This window comes from Callorhinus ursinus, unplaced genomic scaffold (genome assembly GCF_003265705.2).
Source record: "Callorhinus ursinus isolate GAN/ISIS: 27379988/994484 unplaced genomic scaffold, GSC_fseal_2.0 scaffold18, whole genome shotgun sequence".
Lineage (NCBI taxonomy): Eukaryota > Metazoa > Chordata > Mammalia > Carnivora > Otariidae > Callorhinus > Callorhinus ursinus.
Genome location: NW_027397080.1, coordinates 2,834,649 through 2,850,823, shown reverse-complemented (window position 1 = coordinate 2,850,823; position 16,175 = coordinate 2,834,649). Strand labels below are relative to the sequence as shown.

The 16,175-nt window shown below is 58.3% G+C and overlaps 1 protein-coding gene across 11 annotated transcripts in view; it reads left to right on the top strand.

Annotated features, from left to right (window-relative positions):
• PTPRF (protein tyrosine phosphatase receptor type F) overlaps positions 1 to 16,175 on the top strand; it is an 86,546-nt gene that overhangs the window by 28,254 nt on the left and 42,117 nt on the right. For 6 of the 11 annotated variants that reach the window (XM_073902764.1, XM_073902762.1, XM_073902757.1 and 3 more), the window contains exons 6-7: positions 8,350 to 8,538; positions 14,301 to 14,318. In XM_073902764.1, the coding sequence (XP_073758865.1) occupies positions 8,350 to 8,538; positions 14,301 to 14,318 (207 nt within the window). The remainder of the gene's footprint in view (positions 1 to 8,349; positions 8,539 to 14,300; positions 14,319 to 16,175) is intronic. The other 5 variants (XM_073902766.1, XM_073902765.1, XM_073902760.1 and 2 more) reach the window with 1 other exon arrangement.

Genomic DNA, 16,175 nt, shown 5'->3' with positions numbered 1-16,175 from the left:
GGGGGGGCGGGGGGTCTGGCTCTGAGGGCCGGTGGCAGTGCTTGCCTTGTGATCATGGACACAGCAGCTAACAACGCACCCCGTGTTTGCTGTGGGTGCCCCGTGTGCCCTGGGTGAGGCAGTGTGTGTGGTGTGTGCTGCGTGTACAGCAGGGGGTGTGCAGCAGATGTGTGTGTCTGTGTGTGCGCATGCGTGCACTCCCATCAAGCACGTGGGGAGGTGTGGTATATACAGCAGGGGGTGTGCAGCAGATGTGTGTGTGTGTGTGTGTGTGCACATGGGTGTGTATGTGGGGCGTGGTGTGCTGTGCATGGCAAGCAGCCTGAGCTGAATGTGTAGGGGTCAGTCTGACGCTGGGGGGGGATGGTCAGAGAGGTTGTGTCGGGCTCATTGTCTTGGGGGCCCATGGGTTCCCTGCCCAGAGCTGTTGGTCAGTGGGACAGCTGGACAGACGAACGTGGGACAGAGTGGTCAGGCTGACCTGTTCTCAAGTACAGTGGCTCCCCAGCAGGTCCTCTGCGGCCAGGCCAGGAAGGAGGGTGCACAGATAGGGGTCCTGCTCAGACCTTGGGAGCCCTCCACTTCCTCCCCTGCTCCTACCAAGGCCAGGCTCCCATTCACCTGTTTCCACCCGGCCTCGATGTCTGCTGACTGACTAGGACCGTACCATCCTTGGATGCCACATGGGCCCGGGAATCCAGGTGCCTACATGGAGTGTGTTTGGTCTTGCCTCCATGGCAGGCTCTGGGGGTACCAACTGTTAGGCATGTGGGATAGAGACTGGGGTAGCAGGGCAATCAGTGCTGGGCCTGGACCCATGAGTTCTGCAGTGGCTCCCACCCTGGCTGGCTTTGGGACCTGTGGGGTGATGAAGGACCTCTTGAGACACCCCCCACTCCTCACCCCCATACTCAGTCCCTTTGGAAACAGCCTCAGGGACAGGAGGACGGATGAGCAACATGTGACCCTGTCCTGAGATCCTGGGCTAGCCTGGACCTGGAGCAGAGTCAGTAAGGGAACTTGCTTTCAGGGTGGGTGGGAGTTTTCCCAGGGAGTTGGCACTCCTTACTCTACCCCTCTCTCTGCCCCTGGCCCAGGCCTGACTGGGGTTGGGGGCGTTTGGATAAAGGGCTACTACCACAGGCAAAGGATGACTTCCCAAGTGGCAGGCTGTGCCCTCTCCCTGTTGCCTACATAGGTGTCTGGGTAACAAGCTGGTTTTGCAGAAGCTGGGCCTGTCACCTCCCTGATTTGCGACCACAGAAGGCCTAGAACCCAGACCAGCTCCTGCCCCTCCCCTCACAGCTGAGGCATGACCTCTGTGCTTCTGGTCTAATGACTGTGGTCTCTGTGACCTGCCCTTCCACCCCCATCATGACCACTGTAGCATTGGGGAGCACACAGACACGAGGCTCTGCAACCATTTCCTGGAGAGTTCCGGGCCCTAGGCATGGGGCTGGGAGAGGTGTTAGGTAGGTGGGCACTGCCAAGAGGGCCTTGAAGTTCAGATTCTGGGTTTCTTGGTACCTAGAATCCCCCATTTTCTCTAGTTTTGATCCTTCTCCCGAGGGCCCAGCTGGACTCCCTTCTGAATGGCTCTCCTGTGGTATAGGCAGTATGCTTGCATCTTTTGTTAGCCAGACAGTACGTACATCCCCTGTGCCCAGCCTGGCCCCCCCCACCCCTGCAGTCACAGGTACTTACTGGTCCCTGGTTTGTGCTTGGCCCCCTCGCTGACTCCCCTCTCCCCTAGCCTCATGACCACACAGTGGAGCCAGCAGCTCTGGGAACAGCTAACCAAGCTGGAGGTTTTAAATGCCTGTGTGTGTGCACATTCTCTATCCTTGGTAGGTGCCTCCCTCTGGTTGCTGGGGAGAGAGGATTTTAATCAGAGAAATGACGCGATCAAATGTATGCTTCAGAAAGGTCCCTGAGGGTTCAGAGTAGGGTGGCAGGAGACCAGTAAGAGCCTGGGGCAGCCCTGCAGCCCAGGCAATAGGGCAGTGGCCCAAACCCAGGCAGCAGGCAGGGGAGGAAGGGGGGAATGGGTGGCAAGCGGTGGAGAGAGAGTGGTGAGCTACCTGGCTACTCTGGGGCTAGGGAGGTGGGAGACTCTGGGTTATGACTCTGCGGCCATGTAGATGGTGGTACCATTTTCTGTTTCAGGACCCGGTCTGAAGGGGCAGATTGATGAATCCAGCTAGAAATCTGTTTTATCAGGCATGTGCGGGCATCCAGGGGGAGGTATCCAGGAGGCCTTGTTCAGATTCGCCTGGCGCTCCGAGGGACATCTGGAAATGGAGTTTTGAAGGCTGAGAAATGGCACATCTCAGGGAGCCAGAGCCAAGAAGGGAGGAAGAGGGCCCGGATGGAGCCCCAGCTGGCTAGTACTTCATGTTGGGGGGTGGTGGTGGGGGGGTTTCCATAGGAATCTGGTAAGGAGGGGCCTGAAAGGGAGGAAGGAAACCCAGAGGGAGGCTGTGGAAGTGGAGAGAAGAGAGGTATGTGAAGGAGGAGGGAGTGGTCAGTGGGGCGAGGTGCTGTCAGGAGGGCAGACAAGATGGGCACTCAGAAGTGTCCTTTGGACTTCGCCCCGTGGAGTCGTGGTTGACCTTGATGAACTGGCCAGAAGCAGTAGGGGTGGCAGCTGGGTGACAGGGGTCTGAGGAATGAGTGGGAGGCTGTCGGTGGTCTGGGGTGACTGGGCCTGAACCTGGGGCGGGGAGAGAATAGATAAAATAGAATCTTCCTGGAGTAGTGCCAAGGGTGGGGGAACCCCCGGAGGAGAGTCCAGCCTGGGCCAGGTCCCGGAGGCCAGAGTGTGGGTAGGGTGTGCGGCTGGGGATAGCCCCACGGTTCACTTGGTGGCGGGGGTGGGTTGAATAGAGCAGTGTGAGGTGCCAGGGAAGCCCTGGGGGAGGGGGAGGCCATGGCTGCTCTCAGCTCTCACTGCCACTCTCGGGCTCTTGCTGCCGACAGGCCCCAAACAGCTCAGATTCAAAAACAAAACAGGCTTTTAAGATGCCAAGTTTGATGAAATCTGAGTGCCGCAAGAGGTGGGAGTTTTCTCTTAGAAAAAGCTGAAAATTGAGACTGAAAGCTGCGAAGGAAGATGGGCCCAAGGCTCCCTGGGCCCCCCCCTTACTGCCTGGAAGCAGGGTGGGGGTGCTCTCTGGGAGAGCAGGAGCGTCCAGGCCTGGGGAGGGCCTCCGAATAGATAGCTGGTGTCTTGGCCCCAACCCTGCTAAGGATGGAGCTGCCTCAGGGACGACGCTTGAGGTGGCCTTGGTTTCCTCAGAGTGCACAGGGGTTGGGGGAACCAGCAGCCCCACTACCCATGCGCTTCCTTCATGCGTCTCTACACGTCTCTGCAGCTCCCGTGTCTCTGGGTGCACGTGCCTCAGCATCCGTGTCTCCCTGACTGCATGTTTCCACATGTGTGCCCTGCCTCTGGATCTGCTTGCAGGAGTCTGTTTCCACAGGTGCCTGTCACTGCAGGTGCCCCTCCACACATGCATGTACATTTCTATTTTTGCACCTGTCTCTTTCTCCACAGTATATCCCTGTGGGTCCCTGACTCTTCATGTTTCTAGGTGTCTGTGTTCAGAGACAGGGTGAGGCCAGGCCCAACACCCAGGCACAGGGGAGGAGGTCAGGCTTACAGATGGTGCCACCCCAGGGAGCCTGTGGATGTGTGTGCCAGTGTGTGCCTGCATATGCACAGAGACGCCGTGAAGCTGGGTAAACACGGGTGAGAAGGTCGTGCTGACAGACGGTGTTGCCCGCCCCAGGACCCTGCAAGGCGTCTCCATCTGTCGGCTTCCCTGGTGCATCCCCCTCCCTCTGGCCCAGACTCAGCCTCAGGCATCCCAGGCTGAGCTGGACAAAGAAACCTGTGTGTGCTTTGTAGGGGCCTCACCAGCCTCCCTCCCCCCAGCCATCGCAGCCAGCCTAAGCTCATCCCCTGTCTACCCTACCATAGCCTCATCTGTCAGGACCCCAAAATTTGCCTTAGCTCCAACCAGACTTACCTTCCTACTGGCCCCCCACCCTCCCATAGCCTTCACTCAGGCAGTCCCACCCCCCACCAAAGCTCTCCCTGCCTCCCATGCTCAAGGGTTTAGCACCTTTGCATTTCTCTCCTCCTCCAGGAAGCCACCAAGATAGCAAGTGAGTCATGGAGTTGAAGCAGCTCCACCACCGCTGTGGGGCCTCAGCCAAGTTTCTGCCCCTCTCCCCTAGCCTTAGTCTCACAACACCCTCCGCCCCCCCACACACACCCTGTCATCTTCCTCTGCCCAGTGGGGACAGCGGGGGAGGAGTTCAGATCTCCTGTTGCAGTATCTAAAGACCAGTGCAATTTGCTGCAGGAGCCATTAATGTACACGTGCGAACCCACCACAGATATGCAGAGATCTGGGGGGGGGCAGACCTTTGGGAATGTGTGTGCACCCTACCTGTGCATGCTGGCGGAATCCACAGACAGCTGTAGAGACTTGGGCTCCCGGGTACCTCTAAAGTCCCTGAGAGGCCTCATGGGCTTCTCTTTCCCCCAAGGGCCCCCTTGTCAGAGAATGGAGGGGCCTCCGCCCTGCAGGCACACACTGCGGAATGCCCGGCTGAGGCTATGAGGCAGGTGTGGGGAGCCCCATCTACCCGGGTGAGCGGGAAGGAAGCCTGAGGGGGAGGGGAGCCGAGAGTTGGGGAGTTGGAATGGGGGAGCAGGGTCCTGGGAGGGGGCGCGCCCGCTCCACCCAGGTGGGGGCTGGAGCGGCGGCAGCTGCTTGGACCAATCGCGGATGCGCGCCTGCTGGGACACGGGCACGCGCAGCCTTCCTCCGTGAGCTCGCCTCTCCGCCGTTGCCATGGTTACCGGGTGGCCTGGAAGGGGAGGGGCCTTCTTTCCACCCGCAGCCCGCGGGACAGGTTTGGAGGGGACTCGATGAGCATACATTGGGGTGTGGGGATGAGGGTGTGTGCCCGCAGGTGGCCACATGTGGGGGACAGTCGGGTTTGTCCTGCCGCTTGTGTGCAGGGGGTTTCTGGGGAGCGGCTGAGCCCTGAAGCCGGGTGGAGGGCGTGGTATGGGGCAGGATGGTGGCACTGTTCCCCAGGGGCACCCCTCCCCTCCTGGGAGCCCAAGGCCCAGCCCTGCCAGGCAAGGGGCCCACCCCCCGGGGTCATCCCAGCCCCACCTCTCAATTAGCTGTGTGACCTTGGCCGGTTTTTAAGCCCCCTAGTCACTCCTCTACCGCATAGGGTTTTTGTGAGATTAAATCATTTTTTAAAGCGTTTTAACTCTCTACATGGAACATAGTAAATGCTCTGTAAGCGTAAGCTTCTATGCCTCCTATCTGGGCCTCAGTTTTCCTGATTGTTGATGGGTTTGCAGTGATCATGTGATGTCAGACTGAGGGATTTCCCCGGGTCCATAGCCTCAGTGGTTGAGGCTATAGTGGGCCTGGCCCCAGGGGTACTGGGGGTGTGCAGGGGATAAATGTGCCGGACTTGTGGATGGGTCACTTTACACCAGTGTGCCCGGTGCCCAGCTTGGCCAGACACACAACGGGCATCAGTAAGCAGCTGCTGACCTTGGCTATGTTTGAATGTGCTGAAGGCCACCTGGGGAGCAGAGAAGGAAGAGACAGCAGCAGGTCACTCCTGAGGGGCCGGAGTCCTCCTGTGAGACACGCTTCCCCTGCTGGAGGTGCAGGACTGCAGCCTTCCGAGCTCTGCCTAGAAGCCTAGTTGGCACAAGGGACCAGCTTTTGGGTCCCGCTGTTTTATGGACAGCTCTTCACACATGCCGGTTTTAGGCTCTGGCGGCAGTGCCTGAGGCATGATCTGAGCCAAGGACGGAGCCATTGAGGGCGCGATAATTGAGGGAGGAAAATTAATTGTCCTTAATTTGGCGTAAATCCCCAAGACCTTCCCCGTGTTAGGAATTCAGAGTAGATTCCGGGACACGGGGCCACAGGTGTTTGTACTTCTTCCCTTCTCCTTGATCTACCTTGCCAGTGAAGATGGGGGCCAGCTGACTCCTGGGCCCGGACTCTGGCAGACTCTGTCACCCCTGCGCCCCTCATTGCTTAGCAGGGCTGAACAGGTGGGATTGAGGACTGTCACCCTGTTCCTGAGTGTCCCCCAGCTGCTGAGGAGGGCAAAGAGGCTGGAGGGGGGCCCTGGGCCTTCCTGTTAAAAAGCAAGTAGCAGCAGGCCCAAAGGAAGCTGCCTCCTGCTTGGTATACCCCCAAGTCCTGCTTCCTTGCCACTGTTTAACATTTTCCTATTAAAAATCAGAGCTGGTGAGGCGCCTGGGTGGCTCAGTCGTTAAGTGTCCGCCTTCAGCTCAGGTCATGATCCCGGGGTCCTGGGATTGAGCCCTGAGTCGGGCTCCCTGCTCTGCGGGAAGCCTGCTTCTCCCTCTCCTGTTCCCCCTATTTGTGTTCCCTCTCTCTGTCAAATAAATAAGTAAAATCTTTTAAAAAATAAATAAAAATCAGAGCTGGAAGTCAGGACACGGGGACCATATTTACAGCCAAGGAGATGCTGGGTTCACATCTGGGATTTATAAGGCTGTGGGTGGAGAAGTAAGCGTACTGACAGCTGCTGGGAGAGGCTGGGGAGGCAAGGCCGTGCTCGGAGTCCTGCCGCTCTGAGCCCAAGACCCCGTCTCCTCATGGGGCCGTGGTCCCTTTGGGATGCCCCCAGCAGCTAGAGCCTTGGCAGAGGCCCCCCCGCCCAGGATCTGGCAGCAGGTAGAGGGGTGTTTTGCCCATGCCTGTTGGGGCTCTTCTGGCTTCCTCTCCTGCCTGGCTCCCCAGTCAGTCTCCCCGGGGTCTCTGAGAGTCTATAGGGAGGATCAGCCCTGCCGGCCTTTACTTTCTAGAATGACTTCTGAGGGTGCCGTATGCCTTTTCCCTGGCACAGGAGTCCAACCTCAGCTAGTGTCCCCACACGCCCATCTTGTGCTGGGCCCAAGGGAGGAAGGTCCAGGTGGTGCTGTCTCCTAGTCTCTGCCACCGTGGAGCCTCGCTCCCCCACTGCAAGACTGACGGGTGTTCCCCATCCTCCATTGGGCGTGTCTAGCGTCCACAGTGACGGAGAGGCTCTGCCAAGTTACCAAACGTGCTCTGTGGTTTGCTCCTGGTGGGCAAACCCCACCAGCCCCAGGCCCCAGTCTCGGGTACCGGACTACTCTGGCGGCTCAGCCAGTGCTCATTATAATGGTAATGTCAGCTAGTACTCATTTGTGCGGATTATCTGTCACACTCTCCAGCACGTGTGCATCATTAGATGTGGTCCTCGCGATGGCTTTACAAGGTGGGCATCGGAACCCAGTTTACAGATAAACGGAGGCATGGAGAGGATGAGTAACGCACACACAGGTCACAGAGCTAGTTAGTGGTGGAGGTAGAAGCCCCACTCACCTGCACTAGTCCAGAGCCTGTGCTCCCAGACCCTCGTGCTTCCATGGGTGCGGAGCAGCCAGCCTCGCTCCCCCGGCCTCAGGGGCTCTGTGTCAGAGTCTCTGTGCAGTGGAGTGGGCATGTGCTGATGTCTGTTGTTCCTGTGGAACTCACTCTTGCGTGACCGCCAACCCCCAGCAAGGTGGGAAAAGGCAGCCAGGGAGTTTTGTCTCTCTTCATCAAATTTTGGTCTCATCATAGAGCTTTTTCATGCTCCAACATGGTCCCCAGGCCTGACCGTGGCCCCTAGTGAGTGAGGGAAGAGGGTCAGGGTCAAGATCAGGGGTTGCGGGGGGTGGTTACTGGTAGGGCAGGGGGTACCCAGAGTCAGGTCCAGAATCCAGGCTGTGATGTGGGGTTCTGCTCTGCTGTGGAGCTAAGGGCCAAATGCAAACAGTGGAGGGGACACTGCATGTGCAGAAAAGGGAGTGGGGTCTAGACAGCACAGGGGGCCTTTGGGCTCAGTTGTGGCCCTGGGTGCTGCCATATGAGCCGTGGGCTGCCCCGCAGCTCAGCATCTGTGTAGCACTTTCTGCTGTGGCCAGCAGAGCATCAATCCTTGTTTTTCCCAGGGCCCGGAGAGATAAGTGCTGACGTCTCCAGTCTGAGGCATTGTTTCTCAGACCTGGGAACTCCCTGACAGGGCAGGGGGTGCTCCACTGCCCACTGTCGCCTTCCCCCCGCGGCCCTGCAAAGGGCAGGCCTGGGTAGTGGGACTCAGGAGTCTGGTTCCCCACATGGAGCAGAAGTCAGAAATTGGGAGACAAGGGGTTTTGAGGGTCCCAGCCAACCGGGGAGTCAGGAGCCACTGCGCCCGGCGGAGGGTTCTAGCGGGCAGGCAGTGCCGGCCCTAACTTTCACTTCTGTTTTTCATCTGCAGAGGAACTGCTGCCCCCTGGGTTCCCCTCCATCGACATGGGGCCTCAGCTGAAGGTGGTGGAGAAGGCACGCACGGCCACCATGCTGTGCGCCGCAGGCGGGAATCCAGACCCTGAGATCTCTTGGTTCAAGGACTTCCTCCCTGTGGACCCTGCCACAAGCAATGGTCGCATCAAGCAGCTGCGTTCAGGTGAGCAGAGGGCGAGGGTCAAGGGGCTGCACAGACTTCAGGAAAGGTGTCCACCTGGCACCCAGCACAGCCTTCCCTCTCGGGCCCAGGAGCCACAGGAGGCCTCAGCCTGGGGCCAACCCTCCCAGGCTGAGCCAGAGGGTGTCCAGTGGGCAGGTCAGCTCTTGGTACAGCACCCCTGCCCCCCGGCCCAGGGAAGAGAGCTTGACAACAAGGGTTCGTTGTCGGTGATTCTTTTCCCTTCCTGGGATCGCCAGAGTCTAGACTTCGGTCCAGCCCGGCTCCTTGCAGCATGAGTCGTGTGCCTGGCGTGGCGTTGGGCTCTGCAGAGGTGCTCTGTGGGTGTTCATCCTCCATCTTGCCTGGAGTCTGGCCTACATGATGCTTCTCGTTACTTCTCCAGACAGCAGGGCTTAGACAGGAAAAGAGGCCAAAGACGCCTGATTCATCAGGCTTCAAAAGGCTGAACCTCAGGAGCTTAGAGCCAGGAGGACTTGCTGCCATCCCTTGGCCACCAGGGCCACCTGTCTCCTCTGGATATCTCAGTCGAGCCAGCTCGGAGCCCTGGCAGCAAGGATACTGTCATGACCAGGCAAGAGGTGTCGCCCCATTGATCGATCTACCTCCGAGGCTCCCGCCAGGATAATTGATTCAGTTTTTGTGGGAACGGTGCAGGCGGGAAAGGAGGCTCAGAATCAGCTCAGCATCAGCTTAGCTGCATTCTTCATTTACCTCCAGCAAAGCCTGGACCAATAGACCTTGGTCCAGAAATTCTGCTGCTAGCTGTGGGGTGGTGGGCTCAGGCAAGATGGCCAGAACCAACCAGGGCCCCTGCTGCCCGTCAGCTGTGAGGTCAGCACTACAAAGAAGGACGTGACTCTGCCCCTTTTGGGGTCCTGCAGGCCTAGAGGTGCCCCTGCCACCCACTGGGGTGCCAGCCCCTCCCCACTGCCTCCCACCAAGGAGACGCCCCAGCAGCGCCTGGCAGGGGAGGGAGAGATGAGCTGCCCAACAGGGGCAGGATTCAGGCCCGAGCCATGGCCGCCTGAGACAGCCTACAAAGTGTTAGCTCATTTAATTTAATTAAAACTCAACAAGATGGAGGCAGCTGTAAGGCAGTTAATTAAAACAGCCATAATCAAGGCAGGAAATGGTCCGGCGGCATTTGCAGCCACTGCCTAGCACTGCCCAGCGGCCGGCCTGGTGCGGCTCCTCTGCATTTCCCCACAGCACCCCCAGGCAGGCTCCCCAAACAGCCAGATGGTCCTCCCCGCAGGCCTGGCCTCCACCCCAGCACGGCCCTGGCTGTCCGTGGCAGCACTTCTGGGAAGGCTCACTGTCTCACGCGCTTGTTCATCAAGTATTTATGCAGTGCTTACTGTGTGCCAGGCCCCGTGCCACCCGTTCAGTGCCCGTTACTCCGCCGGCTGCTTCTCCCTGGCTTTCCCCTCACGCCTGTCTTCCCTGAGGCCTCCTCTTTCTCCACTCCTTCGGCCAGCCAGGGAGCCCCCGTCCCCAGCACTTGCTCCATGGACCGGGCCTTCCCCCGCAGGCCAGCTCACCCCCTCCTGTAGCTTCAGGTACCCTCTCCACACCCGCGTGCCTCATTCTGTCTCCCAACACCCCACAGCTTGCCCGAGCTTTAGACTAAAAAAATCTGGCTGCCTTCTGAGTGTCACCCTGACCTGCCGGGAGTGGTGACTTCCTTCCCAAACAGCCGCGGCCTTCTCCCGCTGACCATCTCTCGGGAACACACCCCGACTCCTGCTCCAATAAGGAGGCATCACGTCCTCTTGTCACCCACACGGCTCTCACACTGGACCCCCTTGGCCCTTCCGCTGCCTTGGCCGTATCCCAGTCCCCAAGGCCCGTGCTCCCTGCCTCCAGGCTCTCCCCGGGAATCCAGCTGCTCACGTGGCCAGGCACCTGCTCCTGAACGAGGCGCACAGAACCCTCCTGATCTTCCCAGCTCAGGTCGCCAGCTTTACCACCTCGGGTCTCAGCTACACCACTTACTAGCTCTGTGGCCTCATGAAGTTCTTTAACTTCTTTGAGCTTCTGTTCTCTCACCTTTAAAAAGGATTAAGGGAGACAACAGCAGTCGAAGCTTTAGTTCGCTGCCTGGCATATGGGGAGGGCTCTGGCCTCCCCTCACTTGCACGGAGCCACCCTGACCCCATCCTTGCCGTCTGCTTAATCCACCAAATCGGGAAGCCTCTCCCTTCTGTGCCTAAGTAAGGCCTACTCCTTCAAGACAAACGCCACTCTGTGTTGTTACCGCCTGGCTCCAGCTCTGCTCACTTAGGCTAGGCACTCCTTGCAGGGAGGGCATGGGTCTGGCTCCCCTCTGCAAGGTTTCCCTCAGCTCCCAGCCCAGGCCCAGCTATAGCCCAGGTATCTCTAGTGAACGAAACCTTTGGGCCCTGTCCCTGCAGACAAATGTCCACTCCCCCTGCTTCTTAGGTCCAAGGAAGACCTTGTGTGACCTTTGCTGCCACGTGGAAGCTGTAACCTGAGGGTTGTGGACCCAGGGTCCAGTTCCTGGGATGGCACCTGAGGGGACTTAACCATCCTGCCTCTAGAGTAACAAACAGGACTCTCTCCCCGCACTGTTCCTGCCTGGCCCTGGCACCAGGCCCTTGACCCCAGGAGCTGCTGGCCCTGTCTGTTACCATGAAAAAGGGTGCTGGGGCCGGTCCCCGCACATTTGACAGGGACTTCCCTTCATGGAGGGGAATCAGGCCTCCAAGTACTCAGCTGGTTATAGGGACCTTCACAGTTTACGCATCGCCGACAGATCACAAAGTATTTCCCTGCCTTTTGTTGCGCTTGATTCTCCTGCAGCCCTCAGAAGTAGGACAGGCTGTGGTTATCATGCCCACTTTACAGCTGAATTAAGGGAGTTCCCTAGGGTCACACATGGAGATCCAGGGCGAGGGAGCTCCCCTGTGCAGTCACCCGGAGGCCTTCTGGCGTCACAAATACCGAACCTGGGGCCTGGGGAATGGTTGGACCCTGTGAGCACTGCAGATTCCGCGGTCCTGTCGTCTCCAGATCTCGCACCCTCCCTGAGCCCTCCCCAGAACCTGTGAGGCACCTGCAGGCTGAGCTGCAGCCCGTGGCATAGGGCATGGCCCCCGGAACAGGAGCTGGGGCCGGGGGGCCGCTGGTGCGGGCGCCGCCCAGGCCTACGCTCTGTTCCACAGGCGTTTTCCTCACTAAAGCGACGTGACGTGCTGCCACAAGAGCCTCTTGGGAATTTGAACCTGAAGCCCAGGGTGGGCGTAGGAGGAACGGAGACAAACTCAGGGAGAGCGGAAATCAAGTCAGGAGCAGACCGGTGTCACTGGGGCAGCAAGCAGAGGTTGATCTCCAAGTGGGGCTCAGAGCCACTTCTGGGTCCTGAAAGGAGCTGGTGGCCCACACGTTCTGCCACGCCTGGACAGGGTGCCGAGGAGACCTCCCTTGCTCCGCTCGTCCCCTCGGCCTGAATGTGCACGCCGCCATCCCATCACCGTCGAGGACAACCAGATCCACCACATCCACGTGCTCGCCCGGAGCACAGTCTCCTTGCATGTCCTCTGACACCTGAGCTGAGACTACAGGGCCTGAGCAGAGATGCCAGCATCTGGCTGCGGGAGAGGGCCCGCTGGCCCCTGCAGATGGGACGCAGAGCCAAGCGCAGAGCAGACTCCAGGGTGGGCCTGAGGGCTGCTGTCCCCTACCCTGCTGGCTGGCAGGGCCTGTCCCCCCCACTCGCCCCACCCCTCCACTGGGTCTACAGCAGGGCACACTGGCGGTGCAGGGTCATGATTTATTTTCCTTTGGCCTGAGCACACTGGCACCTCTCAGGAGAAGCACTGACTCCTGGGGCCGTCCAGTCTCCCACACCCACCCTGTGAAATGGTAAGGCAAATTCTTCTTTCAGTTTGGTGGAGAAATGACTCTTCTGAGAGGTCCAGAGACTTGTCACACAGCAGGTTAGGTCCTGGGAGAGCAGAGGCCAGAAGCCTGGACCATTTACACTGCCACCCCCTCCCAGGCCGGGCCTACCCTGTAGAAGTAGATCAGCGGTTGTTGACTTTTTGGTTCCAGGACCTCTGATTGTAAATATTAGAGGACCTCAGAGAGCTTTTGTTTGTGTAGGTTTTATCCATCAAAATTTACCATATTAGGTGTTAAGAAAAGGTTTTAAATATTTAAATATTAAAATAATTTAAAAACCTATTACATGTTAAATAACATTTTTTTTAATGAAAAGTAATTGTTTTCTAAAACAAAAGCATTTCGTGAGAAGAGTGGCATTGTTTTACATTTTCACAAATCTCTTTAATTGGGGGCTTGATAGAAGACTGCTGGATTCTCTTGTCTGCCTCTACATTTGATCTGTTGCAATATCACACTTCATGGAGCTTTTGGAAAACTCCACTGTATATTCATGAGAAAGCAAGAGTGGAAAAGGCAAATAACTTCTTAGTGTCATGAAAATAGTTTTGACCTTGTGGACCCTCTGAAAGGGTCTCAGGGACACTCACAGTCCCTGGACCATGCCTGGGGGAATCGCTGTGATGATGGTTCTTCCCAGTCTCTCTGCAGCCCCTCCACAGCCAGCCCAGCTCCCAGCAACTGCCTTTGCCCCCGCATCCAGCCTCTGTGTCTGCAGGAGGCAGCCTAATCCGGTGGGAAGCCTGTGCAGCAGGCCTGGTTAGTTCCTGCCACGGCACTTATAGGCCACGTGACCTTGGGCTTTGGGGAAGCCACTTACTATTCCCCAGCTTGTTTCATCATTCCTATGTGGACATGGGTACTTCCTCCTAGGCAGGTGTCATCAAGTTCAATGAGAGAGTGATCAGTATTTGTCCCTTGGCACACTTCCCTCCCCCCCGCAATGGGCAGAGTGGGGAGAGGGGCAGGGTGGACAGCATTGGGCCCAGGCCCACCCATAGGCTCCTCACTTCTCTGGATGAGGCTGTGGTGGATGGGGCTTGAGCACAGCCTCAGAGGAGGCCCCTGTTCAGACCTCATAGCAGCCCTGCATTGGGCATTTGGAGAGTATGCATCTGGCCCTCTGGGCTTGAAGCACTGAACAGGCAAGGGGGAGGTCCTGGCCTCTGGCTCTCGCCAGTCCGGTTGTGGGGAAGCTCAAAGGTCACTCACTTTTTATCCGGGTTGAGTGGGCTCTACAGGGCATCCGCCACTGGGTTGTAAGCTCACCCCAAGTCCCACGGCAGGGCTGGGCTGGTGTGTCTGCTTGAGGGAGACCTGGCCTGGTGGTGGCCTACGGCAAGCCCTCCCTTTAGCCCTTTCTGTGTGCTTAACCTCCTTGGTTGGTTTTGGTAAGTGCTTTGTTTTGAAATCTTCCCCACCTGGGACATTGGGGTGCCCCTAAGGAGTGGGGTTGCTCCCTCTTTTATTGACTTTCTCCTCATTGGCTTCAGCCAGCTGGGTCTGCAGAAGCCCCAACTCTACCTTCCTGATTCCCATCACCTCCGGCGCCATGACCCCAGCCCCACTCCCCACCCCTGCCCACCTCAGAACAGTGCCTGTGACCTGGGGGACCCCGCTTCACCCACACTCGGCCTGGCTCAGCCTGGCCCTTGTGCACTTGCCACCTGCGTCGGCCTAACTCAGGCCTTGATTTCTCCATGTATTTAAGGCCCTTTCTCATGTTTTATTTTATCTGATTTGGCTTTTTGTGGCTTTCCTTCCTTTTGTACTAATGCTTCTCTCTGATCTTATTTGCATTCAAATTACCTCGCCAGGTGGTTCACCAATCAGAGGTAAGAATGCTGTCCGTGCATCTCGCCTCGCCACGCCACGCCACGCCACTGCCGTCACCACCACTCCATCCCGTCCAGTCCGTCACCTCCCCCATCCCCATCCTGACCTCTCCAGCCTCCTCATCTCCAGCTCCGGTCCCCACCGGCCACCACACACCTTCACTCTCGGTCATTCCCTCCTGTGGACTCATCCATTGCAAGTCTGGACTGTAGAAATACTCAGCTGAGCCCTGCCGTGGGGATAGCAAGCCCTACCTCCCGGGCCTTCTAGGCCAATCCCACAGAAGGGAGCCTGTCAGCCCCCACAGGGAAGCCAAGTGCTGAGCCCCAAGCCTGGCCACAGATGGAGAGTCTTCCCAGGAGGTGGGGCAGCATGACCAGGCCTCGCCTTTCCTCCTAAGAAGCTCCTTTTTTCTTGGGGCCCTCAGTGATTGCTTGACTTCCCTTAACATCCTGGCCCTAGAGCAGGGTGAGGACCATCCTGTAAATCCCCATAGCCCAGCACATGCGAGGAAGAGCACCCAGGGAAGACTTTAGTGTAGGTGCTGCAGTGACACGGGGACATGCCGGGCCTGGCTGCTTTCATGCCCCAGAGCCCTGTGGCCTGGCTTGGGCTTCAGAAATCACATTCTGGATTCAAAGATCCGGGTGCAAGTTTGACTCACCTGGGTGGCCTTCAGAGAGGCGATCCATCTCTCAGAAGTCTGCTTCCTTCTCTTTAAATCGGGGCCAGGGCCCACCTCACGACTCATGAGGTTTAGAGGAGGGGACGGGGGTCTGGGCAGTGTCTGGCTCGGAGCAGGCCCACTGGAAAATGGTTGCTTCTGGACTGATTGTATTCGCTTCATTTCTTCACGCCGCTCTCAGCGTCCTCGGGCACATCTAGATCCTCAGTCCAGGGCCAGGGTGGTCTCAGGACAGAAGCCGGGGCTGAGAGGAGCCACTGCCTCCCTGTGGGGCATCTGGTCCACCACCCTCCGAGGCCAAGACTCGCCCTCCAGACCCCCCACCCATCCTGTCAGCCCGCACTAGCTCTTGATGCCCCCGTCACTGGGTCTTGGTGTGGGTTCCCGATGGGGTTTCTGTGTGCATCCAGGCTCAGGGGCTGTGTTGGGTCCCTGACCAGGCCTAGCTCTCCCTACAGGGGAACCTCCTCCCCCAGCAGGGATCTCACCCAGCCACTACTTCTTGTCCCTGCCTGTGGCACCAGCCACCAGTTCTCCCCTCCCTCCCCGACTGAGCTGACCTAGTGCAGCACCCCCCACCCCCAACTGGGAATCTGACCCCACCTGCTTGAAGGAACATTTTCTGTAACAGCGTCCATCCATCCCATACACATGACCTGTTGGGTGCCCATCAGGGCTGTTCTTGCAGGAGATGGGTATTTGGCATTGCTCCCTGATGTCCAGTGGGGAAGGTTGAAGGCAGGACCATGGAGCCGGCCAGCCCTTTGTCCTGCATCAGGGTTAAGCCTTGGCAGGCGCTTCTCCCACCTTCAGCCCCCAGCCCCCAGCCCCCTGTGTGTTCAGGGCCCCTCCTGCTGCCCTGGGTCTGGGTATGGAAGAGGGATGTCAGGCAGTGAAGGGGCTGCAGCTGGGACCCATGGCGGTCCTCCCCTGGGGCCCGGGCCATGAGACTGTGACCTGGAACTCTTCCTGTGGCTCTTATCCAGGCCACTCAGGTGGGGTTCGGCAGGTTCTGTCTGTGTCCTTTGTGGGTGTGGTGACCGTCAGCCAGCCTGAGGCCTGGGAAGGGGCTGTTCTGTGCAGGTGGCAGTTTTCTGTCAGGCCGTGTGCTGTGGGGTTATTAAGTGTCCATCGGACTGTCCTGTGTGGGTTTGATTGTCTGTCGGCTTGT